Source organism: Sinocyclocheilus rhinocerous, unplaced genomic scaffold (genome assembly GCF_001515625.1).
Source record: "Sinocyclocheilus rhinocerous isolate Xijiao unplaced genomic scaffold, SAMN03320098_v1.1 scaffold241, whole genome shotgun sequence".
Lineage (NCBI taxonomy): Eukaryota > Metazoa > Chordata > Actinopteri > Cypriniformes > Cyprinidae > Sinocyclocheilus > Sinocyclocheilus rhinocerous.
Genome location: NW_015659312.1, coordinates 2,056,432 through 2,079,881, shown reverse-complemented (window position 1 = coordinate 2,079,881; position 23,450 = coordinate 2,056,432). Strand labels below are relative to the sequence as shown.

At 37.1% G+C, this 23,450-nt stretch overlaps 2 protein-coding genes and 1 pseudogene across 3 annotated transcripts; 1 reads left to right on the top strand and 2 right to left on the bottom strand.

The window, feature by feature from the left end:
• Positions 1 to 2,754: 2,754 nt before the first annotated feature.
• On the top strand, positions 2,755 to 4,814 carry LOC107723506 (trypsin-3-like). The gene is made up of 5 exons (XM_016532168.1): positions 2,755 to 2,798; positions 2,992 to 3,151; positions 3,974 to 4,227; positions 4,334 to 4,470; positions 4,577 to 4,814. The coding sequence occupies exons 1-5, from the start codon at positions 2,759 to 2,761 to the stop codon at positions 4,724 to 4,726; spliced, it is 741 nt and encodes a 246-aa protein (XP_016387654.1). The 5' UTR covers positions 2,755 to 2,758; the 3' UTR covers positions 4,727 to 4,814.
• Positions 4,815 to 5,211: 397 nt separating this feature from the next.
• LOC107723505 (zinc finger protein 135-like) lies at positions 5,212 to 9,503 on the bottom strand (annotated as a pseudogene).
• Positions 9,504 to 10,294: 791 nt separating this feature from the next.
• Positions 10,295 to 17,299, bottom strand: LOC107723558 (uncharacterized). Of its 2 annotated transcripts, none has more exons than XM_016532244.1 (2): positions 17,192 to 17,299; positions 10,295 to 14,711 (listed from the first exon to the last, which is right to left on the bottom strand). In XM_016532244.1, exon 2 carries the CDS (start codon positions 14,629 to 14,631, stop codon positions 11,029 to 11,031), a length of 3,603 nt encoding a protein of 1,200 aa, XP_016387730.1. In that variant the 5' UTR covers positions 14,632 to 14,711; positions 17,192 to 17,299; the 3' UTR covers positions 10,295 to 11,028. The 2 variants fall into 2 exon arrangements, with proteins under 2 accessions (XP_016387730.1, XP_016387731.1); XM_016532245.1 differs by lacking the exon at positions 17,192 to 17,299 and adding an exon at positions 16,755 to 16,868.
• Positions 17,300 to 23,450: the final 6,151 nt, after the last annotated feature.

Sequence of the window (23,450 nt, the reverse complement as noted above, 5' to 3'; positions counted from 1 at the left end):
ATGTATGATGCACTTGATTAGAATAATATAGCTTTTTCCAGTTCTCACATTATAAAGAAAAAACATGCAATGGCTTGGACTACTTTTATTATTACTTGCTCTCACCGGAGTGTGAAAATTTCTCAGGATGCCTATGGTTAAAATCAACCTCCCTTATATAGCTGGCCTATTTATGCACCTGGACTTTTAACTAAAAACTGAGAGATATCCCTTGTGACAATGTCCAGGTGCATGTGGCAACTAGCCTGGTTTCCTTAACAAGGTGATATTGATTTATATGAGTACAAAATCTTTTTGCAAAGACAATAAAGGCAGAGGCAGACAATAAAGTCTATAAAATAATAAGGTAAAACAAAGGAAAAACAGATTCAGGCTTGCATAGCCTTCATTTGCCACCTGTAGGCTCCCACACGAGCTAATGATTTATCTGTGATTTCACCTCACATAGTGCCAACAAGTAACTTTTTTTGTAAAGTGTTGTTTCTGTCCACCTCCTTTGTATGTAAAATGTTTAATTGTTCACTTGGTGGCCATAACTTTTTAAAATATGCATTTTAAAAGTGACGTCTTTCTAACGTAATGTGATGTCCAGTATAAATAATTAATATCTTAATAAAAGTGTCATTACCTGTCTGTATCTCCTAGAACACAAGGTGGTAGATATTCTAGAGGTACTTAGTACTTCACTTTCCTTAACCATGTTGAATTTATATATATAAATCACACATAAGTGTTCATTTATTTGTTTAAATTGATATTTATTTTTATGTAAATAAATATATGTACATGAATTTTCATAAGTAAACAGAAATGTAAAGAGGACAGTCACATAGAATTATGAAAAAGGGTGAAAGGTAATTTGGATTGTAATTGTAACAATGCTTAAAAATGAATTTTAAAGATCTGTCCACCGTAGCTGACACCATGCCTCAAAGGGTTAAAAAAAATATTAACCTTAGATTTCCTTCGGTTTTAGTAAAAGCTTAACCAGGGACATGAGCTGCAAATGAGCTATTAGCTTGCAAATGGACAATCTGCTGCTCACAACTGTGCAGCAGTGTTATTCTGTATTGTGTCTGTGTAAAATGTCTGATTAAACATTTCAAAATGGTTTGATAGAAGATAGCATCATTCTCCGGAGACACCACGGACGGTTTAGCTGCCACATGTTGATTCAGTTGAATATTTTCCCATGTCATGTTTTTTTAAAGTCACAGGTTACTATCAGCCAAGATTTCACAGCTTTTTTTTTTTTTTTATAATCAAGGGGAAATAATGTAGTCAGAAAGAGATATTCATCAGTGCCCGCTTTCAATGAAATGTGCTCACGTCTCACATTAGTGCAACTTGAAATGGTGTCTACAGTTTGAAATAAATTGGCATTTTTGCATCACTTCGTTTAAAAATAATAAAAGAGCTTTTTAAAGTGAAACACCATAGACTGTACAGGCAATCACATTATGTAATTTAAACTAATTTAACATAAGCAATGATTTTAACACACACACACACACACACATATATATATATATATATATATATATATGCAACATTAGTCAAGACTTAAATCTGATTACAATTAAGTGCCTTTTCTTCAAATTTCAAGAGCTTGTCATGACAAAATGATAAATAAATAAATATGTTTTTATTAGTACCTAAACATGCTTTAACAAGAACATTTTTCTTTAAGGAACACATATGTGACCCTGGAGCACAAAACCAGTCTTAAGTCGCTGGGATATATTTGTAGCAATAGCCAAAAATACATTGTATGGGTCAAAAGTATAGATTTTTCTTTTATGCTAAAAATCATTAGAATGTTAAGTAAAGATCATTGGCCCTGGCCCTTGTCAATCATGGCCTCCTAATAATCCACTTGATTGGCTCTATGACTCTCTCTCCTCTCCACCTGTAGCTGGTGTGTGGTGAGCGCACTGGCGCTGTTGTCCTGTGGCTGCCGTCGCATCATCCAGGTGGATGCTGCACACTGGTGGTGGTTGAGGAGAGACCCCCCCCCCTCGCCACATGATTGTAAAGCGCTCTGGGTGTATAGCAATACACAAGAAAGCGCTATATAAATGCATAATTCATTCATTCATCCATTCATCATGTTCCATGAAGATATTTTGTAAATTTCCTACCATAGATATATAAAAACTTCATTTTTGATAAGTAATATGCATTGCTAAGGACATCATTTGGACAACTTTAAAGGCGATTTTCTCAATATTTAGATTTTTTTTGCACCCTCCGATTCCAGATATTCAAATAGTTGTATCTTGGCCAAATATTGTCCTGTCCTAACAAACCACATCTACACTGACTACATCAATGGAAAGATTATTTATTCTGCTTTCAGATGATGTATAAATCTCAATTTGAAAAAAATGACACTTAAGACTGGTTTTGTGGTCCAGGGTCACATATTAATATTTACTTCTCGTGACAATTATGTAACCAAAATTTCCCCTTTTTAAATAATTGCTGCAAATAACTCCTTAGAAAAATAACAAGAAACATCCATTAATTAATGATTTGTGAATATAGTTTCTTCATAACCATACAAAAATGATTTGCAGTAACGTGCTAGAAAGATAATCTGTACATTACGTTAAAGCACATGTTGGAGTCACACACTGCTTGCTTATGTAATGAACCAAATGTATGTATGCCCTTGAAAATTATCTAGAGCTGTGGAGTAGACAGAGTATAAAAGGTGGGTCTTAAAACCTTCAGAACACCACTTAGCAGCTTCAACATGAAGACTCTCATTCTTCTGGCTCTGTTCGCTGTGGCTTGTAAGTAAACGGGGCAGGGAGAATTTAGACTGGACTTAATATAGATCACTTAAGGTTTTTGGGGTTTTCTAAACAGAAATTCATCATGTACAGCAGAATATACTTTGAATCTATTTTAATTCCAAGTGGTTACTGCTCTGTTCAATTATTTTTGTAAAATACGTGATGTGACAATAAAACTATGTTTTCCCAGACGCCGCTCCTCTGGATGAGGATGATAAGATCGTCGGCGGATTTGAGTGTACTAAGAATGGTGTTCAATACCAGGTTTCTCTGAACAGTGGCTACCACTTTTGCGGTGGCTCTCTGATCACCAACCGATGGGTTGTGTCTGCTGCTCACTGTTACAAGTCGTAAGTGAAATATGTTTTTTTTTCCCCATGTGCATATATATTGGGAAGACTGGAACTATTTGTCACATGGGGAAGTTGTCAAAATAATTATATCTCAGTAACTATAAGGTTTTGAATTCAGCTGCACAAAGTTCTTTAGATTTGAATTAATAATATTTTCGTTTAATGATTTTTACCATATAATGAAGGAAGATTGGTATTTTCTGTTACTTTTAACATTTTATGTTATAAATTGTTTGGTGCTTCTTTTTTTAACCCTTTAAATTTCTCTGAAAGCTATTAAAAAAAAAAAAAAAAGTAAGGCAAGTTCCCACTACATTCAAATGTTTGAAGTCAGTAAGATTTTTTCAAAATAAATTAATACTTTTTTTAATTTAGCAAGGATGTATTACATTTATAAAAAGGTGACAGTAAAGACACTGATTATGTTCCAATAGATTCTATTTCAAATAAATGCTGTTATTTTGAACGTTCTATTCATCAAAGAATCCTGAAAAAAAAGTTCCCACAAAAATATTAAGCAGCACAACTGTTTTGAAAAATTGATAATAATAACAATGTTTCTTGAGCACCAAATCAGCAAATTAAAATGATTTCTGAAGAATCATGTGACACTGAAGACTGGAGTAACAACTGCTTAAAATTCAGCTTACTGACTGCAAATGTTTGAACAGTAGTGTAGAGTGTGACAATATGCCCTGCTATTGGGGTAGAAATGTTCAGTAGCTTCATTGTAGTCAAGATTCTAACATATGTATCTAAATAAAAATTAAATGCAGAAAGATGTTAAAAGTAATTTAACTTACTTGTCTCTATTCTCAGACGTGTCCAGGTGCGTCTGGGTGAGCACAACATTGACGTCACTGAGGGCACCGAGCAGTTCATCAACTCCGAAACAGTCATTAGACACCCCAGTTACAACAGCAATACTCTGGACAATGACGTCATGCTGATCAAGCTGGCCAGCACCGCCACTCTGAACAGCTACGTTCAGACCATTTCTCTGCCTTCAAGCTGTGCTTCATCTGGTACCAACTGCCTGATCTCTGGATGGGGAAACATGAGCGCCTCCGGAAGTGCGTACTTCATGCATAACACTTTGTGCATAAATCATTAGGCAATCTTAGAATAACACAGTGAACACATGCAAACTCACCTAGTGGGCACTTGATGTTTTCCTAGGCAACTACCCCAGCCGTCTGATGTGCCTGTGGGCTCCTATCCTGAGTGACACTACCTGCAGAAATGCCTACCCTGGTCAGATCACCTCCAACATGTTCTGTGCTGGCTTTATGGAGGGAGGCAAGGACTCCTGCCAGGTAGGATCACTGCTAGTTACAGCGTTAATGTCATGCTAATAGATATAAACATCCTTTTTTTGTTTAAAGCAATTATTGACTTATTTGAAACACTTCTGCTTTGCAGGGTGACTCTGGTGGCCCAGTGGTGTGCAACAACCAGCTGCAGGGTATTGTGTCCTGGGGTTACGGCTGTGCCCAGAAGAACAAACCTGGTGTCTATGCCAAGGTCTGCAACTTCACCACCTGGATCAGAAACACCATCAACTCCAACTAAGCTCCCACAGTCTTTTTGAGGCCATAATCATGGCATGTTGCTATATCAGTTGGCAAGCCAAAATAAACATCTAAGTACAAACATTGAAGATGTTTCACAGTATTATTCGTAATTTTTAATATAAGCAGAAGTTCTATGAGATATGTTTCACTATTAATTAAACACCATTAATTTAGTTTTGAATCCAAACCGTTATACGAGTAGTATGTGGTGAAATATTAAAACCTCTTTGCTAAATGACATAGTATTTTTGGGGAAAAATGTCCTAATGCCATCTTTGAACATCCTTGACAATTTTCTCTTAACGAATAAGACATGAGCAATGCCAGACAAGATGTTTAATCTGTTAACAGCAACATCTTCCAATAAAATTTCAATTACAGCACCAACACTAACAGATATCTAACTCAACAACAGGATCGCTAAATAAAACAATACTGTCCATAACAGGAAATTTCTATTTGAATTATATATATATATATATATATATATATAAACAAAATTGGGTGTCAGCACATTAGTGATGTCGATATCACATAAAAACCAATATTCATATACACAACATTTTCACAAGTTTCAGAAGTATGTGATTCCCATACAAATGTTCATCACACACTCACTGAAAAAAGAGAACATTTACAGAATATTCATATTTCTCCTCTGGCATGTTCCAAGTAATGTCCATGCAGTTCTATAAGGTTGGAAAAACAAGCATTACATTCAGTGCAAATTAAGTTACCAGTTGTGTCTTCTGCCTTCAATATGGACGGTGACTGTCTTGAACCATTTAATTCTTCAATTGCTGAAAAACTGTCCTTAGTGTGTTTTTTAACCATTTGCCCCTCATTACTCTGAGAATTAGTTGTGGTGGTGCTTGGGGCTTCAGTGTTTCGTTTTGGCTTTTGTGATGGATGTAAGTTTGAGGGACTAAAGTGTGACAACCGACGAGGCATTTCTCCTCCATTTGAATGGGGGAACGAGAGGGGCTTCTCTTGCATTTGATTATCATAAATACTGTAATCATAGCATTGATGCTGGAGATGGTGAGATCGACGTTCCTCAGTCATAAGTAGCTGGCCTTTCATTGCTTTTGAGCCTTTATCTACAGGCTTGTGGCGGAGCTGATGGTGGAAAAGCAAGTCCAAGTTCTCAAAACTGGCACTGCATGCACCGCATTCATAAGGATGAACAGCAGACTGCGGATCAATGGTGTAATGCGTCTCCATCGGATCATTTGTGCAGTGAACAACTCCATGTCGCTTAAGAATAATCACACTTTCAAAACCTTTTCCACAAATATCACAAATAAAGGGCATCGTTGAGCGGTGCCACTCTTGCTGGTGATTCCTCAACTTTTGTGCATTTGAGAACGTGTGAGGACAGAAGGGACAAGCGTGAGCATTAAGTTCTGGATGCTTCTGCAGATGTTCATTGTACAATCCCACAAATCGAAACCCTTGACCGCACTTGGGACAAAAAAAGCGCCCTCTTTTCTGTCTATGCAGCCGCTGATGAATCCAAAATTTGGTCCAGTTTTTAAACATCCTGTTGCAATCAATACATGTAAAGCTTTGACCCCGTGAATGAGTGAGCATATGGGCTCTCAGCCTTCCTAAGTGCTGGAATATTCGTCCGCATTGTGGGCAGAAGTACTTTCTTGGATCTGATTTCTGGTGAGTACTGTTCAGTTGAGTTACGAAATAGCTGGATTTGATGGGCTGACTGACTGAATAGAGGTTATTCTGAGAGTCATAAACAGTGGTGGCCATGACCTGAAGTGGGCAAGCAAGTAAAGAGGAGCATTTTTTGAGCTTCCTCGGAAAAGAAAAATCTTTTGGAGGAGATTTTACTGGACTTGCACTCCGCATTTTTTGAGGAGTTCTTCTTTTCAAGGAGCTTTTGGGTTGTAATCTGCGAGGGGAACTGTAACCAGAAGACTTTGCTTTTGTAAGCCGCATGGAAATGCAATGCTTGTTGTGAGTATGTAGCTCTGAGAGAAAACTAAACGTCTGCTTGCAGCGGTCACAACTGTAACGCTGGGTATTAGTGTGTCCTTGCAAATGTAATTCATACTCATCTCTGGTGCCAAAGCACTTTTTGCAAAGGTGACACCTGAAGCGGATAACACCTTCAAATTCCATATCTTTCAAGGTGGTATGTGGGTGTTTTTTACCCTCACAAGTGTGCACTTTTAATGGCCCAATCTGAGAAAATCCCTTACCACATTTTGTACATAAGAAAGGTTTAATGGACCAATGTACTTTCTCATGGACACGTGCAGTGCACGCTTGAGTAAATGATTTGCCGCACACCTTACAAGAGTATGGTTTTTCTCCACTGTGAATACGAAGATGGATTTTGAGGACAGACTTGTAGCAAAAGGCTTTGCCACAGATCGGACATGTATGGGGTTTCCCTTTCCCTCTTCCTCGCCCCCTCCTCCTTTTAGGGGTGATTTGATTACTATGACAGTCACTTTCCAGTTTGTCAGTCATGATTACTTTGTTCTCATCCACAATTTTCTCAGGTGTGGCTCTATCTTGGTATCTGTGCGCGTGTTTCCTACTTTTGGATTTATGGACATTGCTGTGGGATCGAAGGTTGGAGAGTTGAGCGAAGGTTTTGCCACAATCCTGGCAGGTGAAGGGCTTCTCACCTGTGTGGACACGCAGATGAATGATATACGCAGAGGCATGATTGAAAGGGCGTCCGCAATATTCACATTTGATAATCCGTTTTTCTTTGCGTGGCCGTCCGCGAGAAAAGGAAGGATATCCACGTTTGCTTTCTGTGATTTCCATACTGCTTGCCTCAGCATTGGCTTCGGTCGAAGGTATTTGGTTATTATTCTCTGAATTTGCCTCCTGTGTTTTCTCAGGTAAATAATCTACAAAGGCATCATCCAATGTTACATTTTTTGCGTTTAATGAGTCAGAAGGCAAGGGTCCTTGATTTTCAGTGTCAGAAACGTTCACATCTGCAGTGTCCTCATGGATTTTTTGGTCAGAATATTCTTCGCATTGGCTATTACTTTTATTAGGGCAGGATGTATCACAGACAGCTTCCTCAGATGTTTGGACAGTTGAGTAATTCCTGTCAGACTCTCTTTCACACTGACTACTTGAGATTTCATCTGTTGTAACAGACATCTGAGTGTCGATTTGTGGTTCATTTAATTCTTCATTAAGCAGCAGTGATTTTGGTTCATTATCTGTGGTGCTGGAAAGACCATGAGAATTTGTCTCACGGTCTTCCGAATATTTCTGTGCATCCATATCAGCCTTGTTGACAGGGGTAAAATCAGAGTTTAATTGCTGTGGAAATGTATCTACATCTGCTTCACAGGAGCCTTTTCCGCTCTCTTTTTCCTCAGCATTACAGGGCAAGGAGTTGGGTAGGAAGGACATTAGTGGCTACAGGCGATGGTTCCTCCACACTTCTGTTCTGGGAACTTAATGCCAGACCTTTTGAAATTAATTCCCCCATTCCTCTCTTCACTGATTGTTCCTTGGTATCGGCCTCATCAGAGTTGGTTTCTTGCTTCTTGGCCTCTCCTTCAAGCATGATGTACGAATTGCCTGCTGGTGCCTGAGTTTCCCCCAACTCAAGCTGAAACTATACAGAGGGGGAAAAGAATCAAAGATAAGACAACCTCTTATAAGATATATTGCATCTAATGCTAAGCAGCTGCTTCACCTGTTATCCAAGTGGAGAGATTAATTTATTAATATAGACAGGTATAGTACATAATTGAGAAAGTACATAACAATAAACAGCATCAATATAAACATACAAAACAGTTTTACAAAAGAATATTATCATATATGTACATATACGTGATCATAATGTAAACATGGTTGATATACATTTACATTTATTGCCACATAATTTTGACTTTATTGGTATATTTTTTAAAAAGCTGTTACCCCATGTACAATAATTTGTATTGGGGTGAAATAGTATTGCTGTATTATGATTTTTGATTATTTATGTTAAAATATCCATAAATGCATATTGTCAGTAATAGCCAAATTTAGAATTTTCATAATAATAATGAGTAGCTGAATACTTCATGATTATTTTTTATAGATGCGTTTATGTTTCACATGTTTCTATCATTCCGCCAGTGGTTCATTCAAAGAACCGGTTCATAAGAGTCATTCGTTAGTGAATCGAACTACAATTTTTTTTTTTAAATAATTAATTAATAAAAAAATACAGAAGGGTTCTCTATTCATTGCCTCTGTATTTGTTAGTTCTTTTCCAGTAGTTTGATTTCATGGTGTTCAATTCAGACTGCAAACGCACATCAACTCGGGTAAAAATGTTTTTCATGTGATGGCGCTCTGCATAGGCCATTCCTGCCATCAACAATGCACGTTTCTGTAATGCTTTATGCATGCTCTGTTACAGTGAGCCCTGCATCTATCAACACAGCACAACTTGTCCTTTAAGACTGAGTTTATTCTGAAAAGCGAAATGTGCGTATTTATACATATCAGGATTAATGTGTTTGTGGGTTAATTCAACGCTACCCGACGCTGGACCTATAGAATCAACATTTCAAAACCTCAACATTTATTTTTAAGAACACCACTTATGCAAAATTGCCCATTGTTTGCTCGACTGCATAAAATTAGATCCTGCCTTTATCTGATAGAAAGTACATGAGGAAAAAAAGCAAAACAAAGCAAGGCAGTATACACCAACCTTTCATGCTCTTTCTTTTTAGCAGCAATGAACTACGGTTTAGGACTAAACAAACGGAGTTTCCGTTTCCGTTTCCGATAAAAGCCTCTTCGACATGATCTTTCTGGATCTGTGGCTGTGTGAAGGCAATCACCCAATTTGCAAATAAATAAATGTTAAATCATTCTAGTTTACTGCATTTAACATTTAACGCGCAACATGTATGTCATACCATCAATTGCATATAAAGGCTGGGTATGGGTATGAATTTTATTCGGTTTTATTAACAGTTAAAAAATATTTTATATATATATAATTTATATGTTTCAGAAAACAAAGTGTTTTGACACTGCACAAGTTAAACAAAAATTACAACTGCAGAAATGGTTTAAAATTAAACAAGAACTTATACATGAAAGTATGAATTTATAAATGAAAAATATGAAACCATAAATGATAAGCCATTACATTTACTGTGCATGTCAAGACAACGGGAAGATTAGGGCTGATGTGATGCTGCATTACATTTACACAGAAATGAGCATCATGTTGATTCATTAGCAGGCATCACAAACTAACAATGAACAATATTTACATAATGTATTAATCAAAGTTAATGTAAAATTATAAATATCATTGTTAATTGTTTGTTTCGAATACATATAATGCATCAATATTAATTTACATTCATTTGTATGTTAAAAATGTATTAGTATATATAAATGAATATTATCCTTGCAAAATGTAAAAATATTGTTCATTGTTTTTCATGTTTGCTATTGCATTAACTAATTTAACATATATAAACTTGTAAACAGTTGCCGAAATAATCTTTACACAAGCACTACAGAACTCCTACCACGTATGATAGTTGAAAAACAATTCTGACATTTTTGTGTCCCTCCCAAGGCTTTGTATCAGATGCAGATTTAATTTAATTTGTTGACTGAGCTTCCTGCCTTTAGCAATTAATGCATTTATTCGTTCAGTCCTCCATCAGCTGTAGTACTTAATCAGCTCACCAAATCAATCTTCATCATTTAGATTTGTCCAGCCAGTTTTACTATTACTAGCAACATTTAGCACAGTATAACGCACTCAAAGTTTAATCTTAAATGAACATGTGTGCATGACCACACCTGTTATTGGTCTACGGGAGACTTGGAAAGGCGTCACTATTGTGTTTATTGATGCAATGCAGGACATGTTTACATCAAAATGTATTTACAGTTCACTAACAATACATATTGGCTACCTTAAAAACAGCCATCAACTGTTCTATTTTACATTTATACAGTGCATTCACCAAAAATCTTTCTGTTTGTATTGAAAAAAAAAAACTGTATTCAATAGATGAATTAAATTAAGGCAACATCAATGAAATACAGAGGAAGCTGAACAATGACATTAACAAGACAAAAAACAAACAAACTGGTACACTACTGATCAGATATGAATCTTTTTAGCTATTCAATTTTGTTTTACTATAATGCTATAATGTACTTAACAGGTGCTGCCTTATGACTTCTTTTTCAACATTTCAACATTTTGATTGCATACCCAGCAATAAAGGCAAGCAGCAGATCCACCTTTTATGAATGCATGGACACCGTTCACAGGAAAGGTATCGGTTTCTGCTCTAGAGCATCTTCTGTGTCATTATTTGTTGTTGTTGTTGTTGTTGGTGGTGGTGGTGGTGGTGGTGTAGTTTCAGGCACTGGCCCTAATATGCGATGAACCCTCCTCCTATGATTTTTAAGGGACACTACGTCAGGATAGCTGCGCTGGCAAATCTGACACTTGTATAGATTGTGTTGAGTGATTCCCCTCGACAGCTCAAGACCTTCCACTATATGATGGACCCTCCTTCTGTGGTTTCGGAGGGACTGTTCATCTGGATAGCTGCGTGGGCAAATGTGACACTGAAACTGATTGGGAGTGATGTTTTGCTCAATTCCTTTTGATGGCAGAAACACACCACCCACAATATGATGCACTCTTCTTCTGTGATTTTTCAAGGATTTTATGTTAGGATAGGAGCGGTCACATATCTGACACTGAAACGGTCCAGAACGGACTGGTTCCACGGTTCCCAGATTAGTTTGTTTTGGCTGTTTAGGCCGATGAACTTTCCTCAAGTGATCCTTCAGGGATTGAAGCTTTGGATAATAGCGAAGGCAAATGTGACATTGAAATGGAGTAGATGGATTGGTTTGTTCCTGTGCATTCTCCGCTGGCATCATTTTGCTGTTGACTCTATGAACGTTTCTTTTATGCTCCTCAAGTGCCTGAGGGGTTGGACAGTTCTGGTCACAAATCTGACATGTCAAGACGGATTGCCTGCTGTGTGAGACCAGGTGTCTCTTGAGCCCATCTAGACAACTGAACCAACGCACACACACCGGGCACCGAATCGGTTTAAATGCAGGTTTACAGGTATTGCTTTGAATGTGAACTTTAAGCGTCAATGGGCTTTGGAATGTTGTACCACAACGAGAGCAGGTGTGTTTCTTCTGACCTGCAGTATCGCCAGTACAACGCAACCGTATGTGTCTTGACAAGGAACTGCGGAGACTGAACTTCTTTTTGCATTTATGGCAAGTCAATGTCTCAGGAAATGGCCTCTGGTTCAAATGTTGAGGTGCCAAGAGTGCAGGCGGTTGTGCTTTTATGTTATGCTCAGAAAAACCTGAAGACTGTTGCGGCCGAGTCGGAGCGTGTGATGGTAATGCTTGGGAAAATGTATGAGGTTGTTGCTGGGAAGCTCTTTGCTCACTTGTAGAGCTTTGAGATTGGTTGTGCAATTGCTGATGTGCCTCGAAGTCCATCCACGACTGCAAGTTCTCACCACAGTGTGGACAAATATAGGACTCCTGCGCATGTTGTTGCAGATGTTCGAAGAGAAGTCGTGGACACGTGAACGAGGCTCCGCATTCGCACGTCACTCTTCTTGGAAGCACAGATGGAAGTGACATAATCCCCCAGTTTCTGTTGCTGCTAGTATTCTGAGTGCTTTCTTGTCGGACTGTTTGGTTTTCCATAGATGGTGACAGGACGAATAAGTTTTCCTGAGTTGCAGGTGTTTTAGACTCCACAGTTCTGTTACTTACTGCTGAATTAGTGTTTGTTGCATGGCACTTCTTTCGATGGATATTCATATTGTCTTTGCGGCTAAAGAACTTACCACAATTAGGACATGGAAACGTTTTAATTGGCCCAGCCATAGATGACGTAAAATTTTGCGGCTTTAACTTTCTTGTCCCGCAAATCTTCAGGTGCTCCTTTAGAGTAAATACGCGGGAATAGCTTCTCTGGCACCCGTTGCAAACAAACCGCTTCAAGCCTTTATTAGTCACATGCACCTGAAAGCCATTACTAGGTACAGCTGACATTTCCTTGTCCTCACGAGGCTCTACAATGACAACATCCTCACCTTCATCACAGTCGTCTCTAGCCAGGTCTGTCAAATCGTCCTCATCCGAGTCCTTCTGATCCACATCTATTAGTACATCAATTTCAGCATCATCCAAAGGCATGGTCCACTGCTTTTCAACCAATTTATCTCTTTCCTCTTGTTTTATTCCAACCATGTCGGCTGGTACTCCAACAGAGTTTTCAGTTGATTCAGTTGGTTTGGAGTTAGAAACACTGGCAAAGATGGACTCAAGGGTTTCTGTGGGATTCAACTGATCCTTCAGCTGCATCTTCAACCCAATCTGATCTTTCTTGCCAATAGGAAGTTCTATGTTCTGTTCCTCAATCTTTATCGGCTCTGTGCCTACGCCAATATTTTTATGCTGTGTTGACATTTGATTTGTTTTTGAGTTTGGGACAGCTCTATTGCACTCCTCCAAGTTTTGGAGTTTGACATTACTGCAGGTGCCTACAGTGGCCGAGGATTTCAGAGAAGCTTTACATGGACAGTTGTGCTTTTTGAGGCTGCGCATCCGTGTGTATCCACGCTTGCATAAAGAACAGTAGAACATTTTTTCTGCCTCTTGAGCTGTAGGGCTGATTGGTTTCAGAGACATTTTTCCCATCAAAGGTTGATGGTTTCTAGAAAATCCATCAGAGCAGACATGGCTTTCGGGGACGGAGATTAGAGTTATCACAAATTGTTGACAACAAAGACAAAATTTAACTCTTTCTTTTTTATGCAGGGCATGATGCATTATCAAGGTGTCTATGTCCTGGAAAACCCTACGGCAGAGTCTGCACTGATGTCTGCCTTCCACGTTGTCCCGGCCAAAAAGTTTTTGCCGAGTCTCAAGAATCACCACAGGACAGAGAGTTTGCGTCACGGATATAATCTTGCCCTTCTTAGGCAACATTTTTGCAGTTTTCACACCGACCACTGTGTCTTTTTTAATCTTTGATTGATTCTCCAGTGGCTTGGGTTTTGATATCGTCATGGTGATCGCAGATTGCATTGGTGCTCTCGGTGAAGCTTTTCTGGGGGGCAAGTTCCTCTGTTTCATTTGGACGGGTTGTCTATGACTCATGTAGGCAGATGCTAGCATCTTCAGGATTGATTTCTTATTAAATGCAGCTGAATCTTCGCCAGATTCTGGTGATTTCTCATGGTCTTGCACAGAATGCTTTACCACGTTGGGGGTTTTTAAAGCGTCACTGTCCTTCTCAGGTAACTGCACTTGCTCTTCGGTCACAGGGTGGGATTCAGATGGCTTCAAGATGTTGCTGTCCACATCTGCAGTGGATTCATTCTCCTTGATGTCAGTGTTTGAAGTAGGAGGTGGACTTTGTGCAAGGGGTTTTTCATTTGAATGGGATGGTGAAAGACTGTGAAAAACTTGGTCTGAGACAGGATGGCTGGAGTCTGTTTTGCCATCTGGCACAACTGGAATACTCTCCAAATCTGATTTGACCTCGTTTTCTGAACCATGTTGTTTTTTGTGGTCCTCAAGAGCTGTAAAACCACTAAACTCCTCGCCACAGTCACATATGTAGGTGTGGGCTGGAGATGCTGGAGTGGGCAACATTATACATTGGTGTTTTTCAAGGAGATCTTTGCTCGCAAAAAAGCTTCCACAGCTGACACAAGTAGGTAGTGCTGATTCTGGCTGTTGAGAGACTTCACTTGCATGAGACGGCTGGTGCACCAGGAGTGATGCCAAACTGTGAAAAGTAGCTGAGCATGCCACACAGCTGTATGTTTTAGGACTTCCAGTAGAACTTGTTTCTTGAGGTCCAAGCATTTTGTAGGCGCCAGATGATTCCTCTGCCAATGTTAAATTTAATAAATGTTACCAACGTCTTTGTAATTTTTTAGTATCTCCTAAAAAAAGAAAGCAAACAAACAACATTAGTGGCATAGCACGAGTTCAAATGTTTTCAATTCAGAAATAAATCATAAAATGTTATATTTACATATGCTGTCATGTTTAGGGCCCTATGAGCTAGAGCTGTGCAATTAATCAAAATACAGTTTCGATTTTGGCCTCCAACGATTATTAAAATACAATAATCGCGATAAAACAAGTATTACACCCCATTCCACCCCCTTTCCAGCTGTGCGCTTTTGCTCCTCCATAAAAGCCCAATTTCACGTGCAAATCAGTAAAATCTTGTTAACATGACTTTCGCAAAATGGGACGTGCTTTATTTATTAAAGTTTATTTGATTTATTCATGTTTTTAAAAAGCACGAAAGAGAACTTGCGCTGTTCCTCAAGAGGCTTTTTGTGCATGCGCTCAGAGACGGAACAGAACACAGACGTGTAAAGTCAACTTTTAGCTTAAGGTGCGTGCCTAAACGGTCAAATACATGCAATAAACCCTCATTGCTTATGTAATAAGTGATCGTAAACAGTTGAGAATGAAAATACAAGCGTAACAGTAAAGTGGATCTGTGCGGCTCTTAAAGTGGCAGCAGGCTAATATTCCTGCTGCTGACTGTGTGCTTAATATTAATCAAACAACAAAAGACAAAGACAAAATCACTCACTGCTCTTGACTGAAGGACTTTTGTAGCTTTAATAAGAAACAAAGAAAGTTGAATTCTTACAGTGAATTACAGTATCCTGTTTTATTTTACATTCAATTATTCAATTTCTGTAGTAGGCTGTTAAGATGAATACTTCAGACTTGCACAAAAAACTTAAACACAGTTAATGACCATTTAATTATTTTCAATAACTTTTGAGAACTTTTATTTGTTTTTTAATAATATTAGTTACCCTAGTATTCTGCAGTGGTATTGAGAATTGTGAAATTTCTCTAAATCTCTTTAAAATAGATGTCATAGCAACCTTATTTACAGAAAATATATATTTGATATATATCGCTATCTTTAAATAAATTACTTGTATAAAGCTTTGGTCATGTGGCCCACTCATAATTGTGTTAAATAATTGTTATTACAATATTGACCAAAATTATCGTGATTATGATTTTTGCCATAATCGAGCAGCCCTACTATATAAGCACTGTCAGGTAAGTTATTCTAAAAAGTAATTAACAGTGTAATTATATTACTGTACATAATACTTTCTCTAAAAAGTATTGCATTACTTACTACTAATTACTTTTAAAATCCCATATCAACTTCGACCTTAAACAATAGAAGGACAGATATGAAACTGCTCTTTTAATTATTTCAAATAAATAATATAAAATTCAGTGATGTTTCAAAACAAAATACAATTCTGTAATGCAGTTCTAAAATGGAATTATCTTTGTACTGTGTAATTTTATATTTGGGTACATTTTGGATGAAATTAAAAAAAATAAACTAGCATCAAAAACAAACTCTTCACTTTATTTTCTAGGACGCATGAAATTGAAATATAATGTACACAGTAAAGCACAATATTCAATACAGTAACAAAATTTATTGTTTTAAATTATTGTTATTAATATTATTATTATTTAAACAATAACACATAACAACAAATTTGATGTTTAAATACTGAACATTTCTTGATATATGACATTAGGGGAACGTAATAATATGTTTAAAAGCGTCTTTAATCTGTAATTTATTTTAAGTACTTTTTACTTTGTGTAAAACCATCATAAATACAAAGATAGCCTTTCTAAAAACTTGGCAACCGTGATTATAACTTTATACTTGGTCAAAAAGCGGAAATCTTTTCAAATCACGTACAGCATGCAACCAATCACATACAACTGTGAGTGAGCGAGTGAGTTCATGCATATTTAAATGAGAAAACTAATTTCTCCTTAGAAAACTCAGCTGTTTTCTAAAATTGCTGCACCGCTTTCGTTTTTAAGTTGTGTTAAAGTATTCGTTATACACAGCCTACGTTTCAAATGTAGCAACAATAGAGGCAGAAAAAAGCAAGCCTGCTCATGCTTACCGATTTTGATAGGCCTGGCCACTTACCGTTGCACTTCACTAAAACGTTTAAATAAACGCCGTTTCACAACAATTAAAACGCAACACCAGGGTAATCTAAAGATTAATCGTCATTTAGTTTTAGTCGAAAGTATAAAAAAGCGTGAAAATAATCTAACAAATGCTAATAAAAAGCATTGCAATGGATGCTGCAGATTTAGCATGCTCTACAGATATACACAGATAGAACTATACAATTAGCCTGCAACATCTCAACGCCGAATTACACCTCTTTACAAAATCAAACGCGCTTTGTAGCTAATTCTTCTTGGGGGATACAGTGCGTGCAGAACGTCATTCGCGGGGAATTGAATGACAAAAACAGCAGCTAAGGGCTGTATGCACGAAATAAAAACGAACCATAACAAGTACCTCAAACTGTTACTGGCTTGCACTCACCTTGGGAAAGTACAATTTGCAAACTTGCATGATTTTAATGAAATACGTTATTTATTTTCAATCCGAATGGCGGTATATATTTTGCACCGTTTCTGTAGAGACGTGTAATTCCCGCCGTTCACTATAGAGGGCAGTATCTCTGAGCGCTCGCTCCCATTCTTCTTCTTCTTTTGATGTTTAATGGCGGTTGGCAAACCAGCTTTTGGTGCATATTCCGCCACCTACTGGGATGGAGTGTGAGGCGATGATATCAAGGAAAATGCTAATAAAAAAAAAAAAAAATCCTTCTTACCTATATTTTATTATATACATTTGTTATTTTCAGAAAATTAATAAGAGCTTTATAACCTTTATGAGAACTGTTTAACACATTCTGTAGCTGGTGCATCACATATGATGTTTTTGAGGATAATTCTCTTCCCATTAAAGCCTGTGTCCATCAGTTCTTGCAGCTCCTCCATAAAATCACGCAAAAACTCCAAATCCTCTGGTTTCTTTGCTCCAGAATACAGAGCAACAATGAAAGGACTGCTCTTCACTTCATCAATGTTGATGACAGCACACTGAAGTGGCCACATTGTGAGGTTTATGGACTTGAAAATAGGTAACCCATCAATATTGAAAGAAATCTCAAAGTGGTCGTATTTTGAAGTGTCCTGCTCAGACAGAGTATGCTTAATACCTTCCTTTATTCCAAAATATGTGTATTTGCCACCTATCAAAAACAAAAATTTACATTTCAGTAAATTTTCTGATTAACATTGTGAAATGAGTGCATGGAATTTTCACAGTTAAAATGTACCTGATTTTTTAGTTATTGTCAAACTGCCTGAACGAGGTGTTTTCAACAGTGTTCTTCCATCTGCTGGGACATCAACATCATGCTCCCTCAAAATCTTGAGCAAATGAGTGAGAGAGGTCAAGGTGATGTTGAACTGCAGTGCCCACTCAGACAGCTTTTTCTCCAGAGACAAAGCTAGCTCTGTGTTACTCTCACTGCTAACATCCATGAAATCATTTAGGCTATCAATTTCATCCCATAGCACTTGGTCCTGCATATTGGTTATGGTATTCCATTGTGTTTCTGAATTATACTGTTCTTGCGAGTCTTCAATTTGATGCAGCTCCACAACATTCAGCATATTTCCTGAGTCAACTGATGAGTATTCAATTTCTCTGGAGGACTGTTCACTATCAGAAGTGTTTTCATTTTGTTTCTGAAGAGCCAAAATGATCTTTTTTGATTTTCTACGAGCTCTTTGTTGCGGTCTTTTCAATGCCTTAATTTTGGTTTCCCAATCCTAACAGGTCAAAAGAACTTCTGTATTAGTAAAACAATATATGAAACAAATAATGCTTTCACAAAACATGTTTGTTTGTTTGAGAGGAGAACCTTAGCAACTCCCACTGATTAACCAGCTGTCTTTGATGATTGCTTACTAATTGTTTAAGAAGTGTTGTTTGAACAATTGATGTGTATCCTAAAGAAGGCTGTGTAGCCTAAACTACACTTACGTAGATCTACACTTAACATTTTTAATGATGTAGTGTTGCATGACTAATAATCTGATGTTTGGGTGAAGTATTTTGTTTGTTATGTTAATAAGAGAATGAATGTCGGTCACTTTAAGAGTTTTGGTAAATGGTAAATGAAGTGACGTTGAAGCTTTTAACGTAAAACAGCTACAGTTCCGCAGATAGAAGTTGTTGTGAATTAAGAGAAAAGGAAAGTTCAAAAACGACAGACAGAACATATAGCTCAGTGAATTAAAGGCTTTTTAGCTTTACTACGAGTGCCTTGGAGAATTTCATCTTTTCAGTTTGATATTTACCTCCAGTTATCCCAAGAGCACTGATGATTACGTGATTAGACCAGTGCAGCATTCTTGGCTCCTGTTGTTTTTCAATGCTTGTTTAGTTATTGAAATATGATCAGAAGTCGGCAATGTTGTACTGATCTGACATAAGAGGCCTAACAATTCACAAATACTGATATGCAAAGTAGCTGCAGCTAGCCATCTAATGTGATTACTGAAGCCAGGTAAAATGGCTGGTGCACATGTAGCATGTGCCAGGAGTACTCTGCTAACACAGGGCCAGACCACATTGCATATTTGAATTATAATATCATCAGAAAGTATGTAAATAGCCCACTGACCATTTCTGCAGTGTAACAATTTCTTGCACAACTTCTTCTTCTTCTTCTTCTTATGATGTTTAATGGCGGTTGGCAAACCAGCTTTTGGTGCATATTCCGCCACCTACTGGGATGGAGTGTGAGGCGCTGATATCAAGGGAAATGCTAATTCTCAAAACAAAAACAAAAACAACCAAAAAAAAACAAAAAAAAAAAACAAAAAAAAAATACCTTCTACCTATATTACATTTGTTATATTTGTTATTTTCAGAAAATTAATAAGAGCTTTATAACCTTTATGAGAACTGTTTAACACTGTCATAGAAGTCATAGAATTTTTATGAGAACTGTTTAACACACTCTGTAATGTCATAGAATTAATGCCGTCAGATTTTAATTCCTCTTTTAACTGTATTCTTTCCCTTTCATATGCCCTACAGTTAATCAGCACATGCTCTACAGTTTCTGGAAGTCCACAATGATTACATTGACCAGATTCATGTCTTCCTATCATCTGGAGTGATTTATTAAGAGTAGAGTGTCCAATTCTCAATCGAGATACATCCCTTCCATCCCTTCTATTACCATAAGCAGTTCTTACTTGTCCTACTTGTTTATTTATATTATACACTTTGTTACCTTTGTTACCTTTATCCCATCTCTCTTGCCATATCTTTCTGACAGCTACTTTAATTAAACCTTTAATTTCAGATTTACTCAAGGGTATATGTATGTCAATATTTGTGTGCTTAAGAGCCTGTTTCACTATCTTGTCTACCTCCTCATTTCCTTCCACTCCAACATGAGCAGGCACCCATACAAATTCTGCTAGAATTCTCAGTTGCCGTATTCGGTACAAACTTTGCAGTACTTCTAATAAAATATCTTGTCTAGATTCTGATTTTCCACTCAGTATACTTGTGAGTGCAGAATATGAATCTGCACAATTACCACTGTTGTTGGTTGGATTTCTTCCACCCACTGTAAAGCTATCTGAATAGCGATCATCTCTGCTGCATATACTGATATATTATAAGTTTTTTATGCAGATTTATATTTAAAGTGAGGAATATGCATGGCAGCACTTGTACGCCCAGTTTCTGGGTCTTTAGAACCATCTGTATAAATCTGAAAAATTGAAAGTAATGACTATCTAAATGCTGCTGCACTATTGTCGCTTTTGGAACATATTTCTTGTTTTCGTTTATTAAATTAAATATCTGCAAATCAACTGTTGGCATAGAAAAAAACCAAGGTGGATATACTGGCAGAGCCACCGTGGGGCTAATATCGATATTACTGATATCTATTTGTTGAGCCTGCTTGCCTACTGTCCAGCCAAAACTATTCATATATGTCTGCTCATATTCCCAGCAGCTCTCCAATATTTTTTTTACTGGATGATTGGTAAAATGACCTTTAATACCAGTACAATATACCATTTTAAGCTGAATTTCACGAATGTCTAGTGGTGTTTCACCCATTTCTACCTGCAAAGCTGTCACAGGAGAGGATCTAAACGCTCCACAACATATTCTAAGGGCTTGGTTTTGAATCACCTCTATCCTAGTTGCTCACTAAGGCTTAAATATACCGCCATCAACTGGTGTGAGGGACCGGTCCGATTTACCCCCAGAAACAGACCTACACCTTTCTCATTAAATACAAATATTACTAATTCATAGTTTTCATTCACGTGACTGGCTCGAAGACCTGGCGGGCAAAACATCAATAGAACTGCAGCACAAGCCTGTCGATTTTCGATCTGTTCCAATCCAAAAATAATTTAGATTAGGCCTACCCCTCAAAAGAATAAAACAAAGATATGTGAACAAAATTAAAAGTTTTGGCCATTAGCAATCCATATAAATCACCCGCCGCAATATTTCAATCACTAAAAACAGTGGTAGGCCTACATTCTAAAACGTTTAATGTGAAAACACTAAAGTGCCTTTAAAACAGTAAAAAGATCAAATTCAGTACACACCTAATTGATGAGGCATGCATGCTTTATTCTGGCAAGCAATTGAGTCCGGAACATGAACGCAATGCGCTAAATTGTTAAGTGTCTTCTTTATCATGGTTTATGGGAAAACATTTAATATTAAACTTTGCACATTGTGTTTATATTCTGGGTTCTTCTGCTTGCCTGTACAAAGTATGCATCATCATTAAGGTAATTTGGCCTTTAAATATCACTGTCTTACTACAGTCATCATGGCCAAAAGTTTTGGCAGTGACATAAATTTTGTGTTTTGCAAAGTTTGCTGCTTAAGCTGTTGTGGTGTTCATTCACATTGTTTCTAGATTATTGTGTAGAGTGATCAGATGCATTTTAAATAATTGTTAAAAGCTCAATTGGCCAAAAAATGAACTTTTCACAAAAAAACAAATTTCACTGTTTTTTGATCCTGACACAAAATGACCAGCTAACATTAATTGACTAATCATATCAGCAGCACATGTGAATTGTGAATGAGTACTAGTCAGGTGAAATCACTATTATACTAATTAGATTGTAAGAGCAGACTGATTGCTATAAAAGGAGGGAAGAAGCGCTTACAATCGTGTTCTTGTTAGACATGGTTACCTCCAAAGAAACACGTGCAGCCATCATCAATTTGCATCAAAATGGCCTCACATGCAAGGAAATTGCTACAAAGAATATTGCACCTGAAAGAACCATTTACCATTGAAGAGGTTGCTGATAGGAAGCAGCAGGGCTGAACTAGGCTACTCCTTCAACCAAGAAACCAGCTACTTTGTTCTAAAACAGAGCAACCAGTTTATATTTGATTTCACTATAACGATTGATGATCATGTGGTGGTTCCATAAACACATTTCTTCATTAGCTATATGGTTAACATGGAATGGTATGGAAAACAGTAAAATAATAATGATGCAGAAATATTATCTATATTTTGTTTTGTAGAGGTCAACAAAACATGAGTATCATGTAGTGCCTTTGTGTTAGAACTTCCTTAGTATTATTAATTTATTCATACAATGACAATCATAAATATCACTCAGTTTTAAGTCAAACTGATCTCGAGATATCTTCTGGCCATTGTTTAGAATCAGCCATTATTGTCAACTCAAGATATATCTGGTCAGTTATCAATTTAGAAGAACCATTGGGGGAACCATAATATTTTCTTAAATCAATTCAATTCAATTAAAAATAAATGAAAGGCAAAAATAAAGTAACTGATGATAGAGGTTTCACTTTTAATGTACACTAATACCAAGGGCAAATGCACTACACACTCCGAATCTTGAGCCAAATGTCGTAAGACAGACCATATAGTCTAAAAGAACCAATGACTATACTGGTAGCTTTTGACCTGTAGATATAGCTGCTTTAGATTCACAATTACAAGATAAAACAAAAATCTCAGTAGGGACTGTAATTAACTGAGAGATGCTGAAACTCCTAATCCAATGTCTACATAACCATGATTGGTAATACTAAAGGTAAAAAAAGCAGGTATAGGCCAGGTCAGGAAGACTGGCCCTGATCTGTGAATATAAAAAAGAAAAACCTTAACTCGTAAAATTACAGATTAACATGACTAATACTTGTTTTTTTTTTCACTGTGGAAAATTGAGCTCTCTCTTTGTTTATATAAGTGAACCCACTTTGAGGCTACCCTCTAATGTAGGTTTCAGGCACTATGGAGGGGTATTTTATACATACCTGACTGACTAGCAGGTTGGTCTCCAGTCATTATAAAAATTCAGTTGTTAGTAGTTACTACAAAAACCATTTCCCAGTATGAGAACAATCCTGTATAACAATAGTTTATGCGTTCAATAAAATTCACACCAAGTTACTGACTGTTGAGTTTTTTTTATAAATTAGACTTCCTTAGTGAAGCCATATTTAAGTGGATATAAAATGTGGTTTATTATGACCTGTACCTCAAATCACTCCAAAAGTGAAAGAAACTGCTCAAACAACAAAACAGATGTAAATGTTTTTACTAGTTGAAGAAATTTTCAATATTGCCATATAAAAGTAAAACTTAACATCAGGTTTTCATAGCCATGTATGTCAGCACGGATGTAGATTAAACTCAGACAGAATGGATACAGCATTATTTGTCAAGCCTGAAGTTTAC

Excerpts from the sequence above, each read along its gene's own strand:
- LOC107723558 (XM_016532244.1), bottom strand. The coding sequence starts at position 14,631 with ATGCTTGGACCTCAAGAAACAAGTTCTACTGGAAGTCCTAAAACATAC.
- LOC107723506 (XM_016532168.1), top strand. The coding sequence starts at position 2,759 with ATGAAGACTCTCATTCTTCTGGCTCTGTTCGCTGTGGCTT. Across the intron at positions 2,799-2,991 it reads GGCTCTGTTCGCTGTGGCTT|ACGCCGCTCCTCTGGATGAG; the intron begins GTAAGTAAACGG and ends ATGTTTTCCCAG. Across the intron at positions 3,152-3,973 it reads GCTGCTCACTGTTACAAGTC|ACGTGTCCAGGTGCGTCTGG; the intron begins GTAAGTGAAATA and ends CTCTATTCTCAG.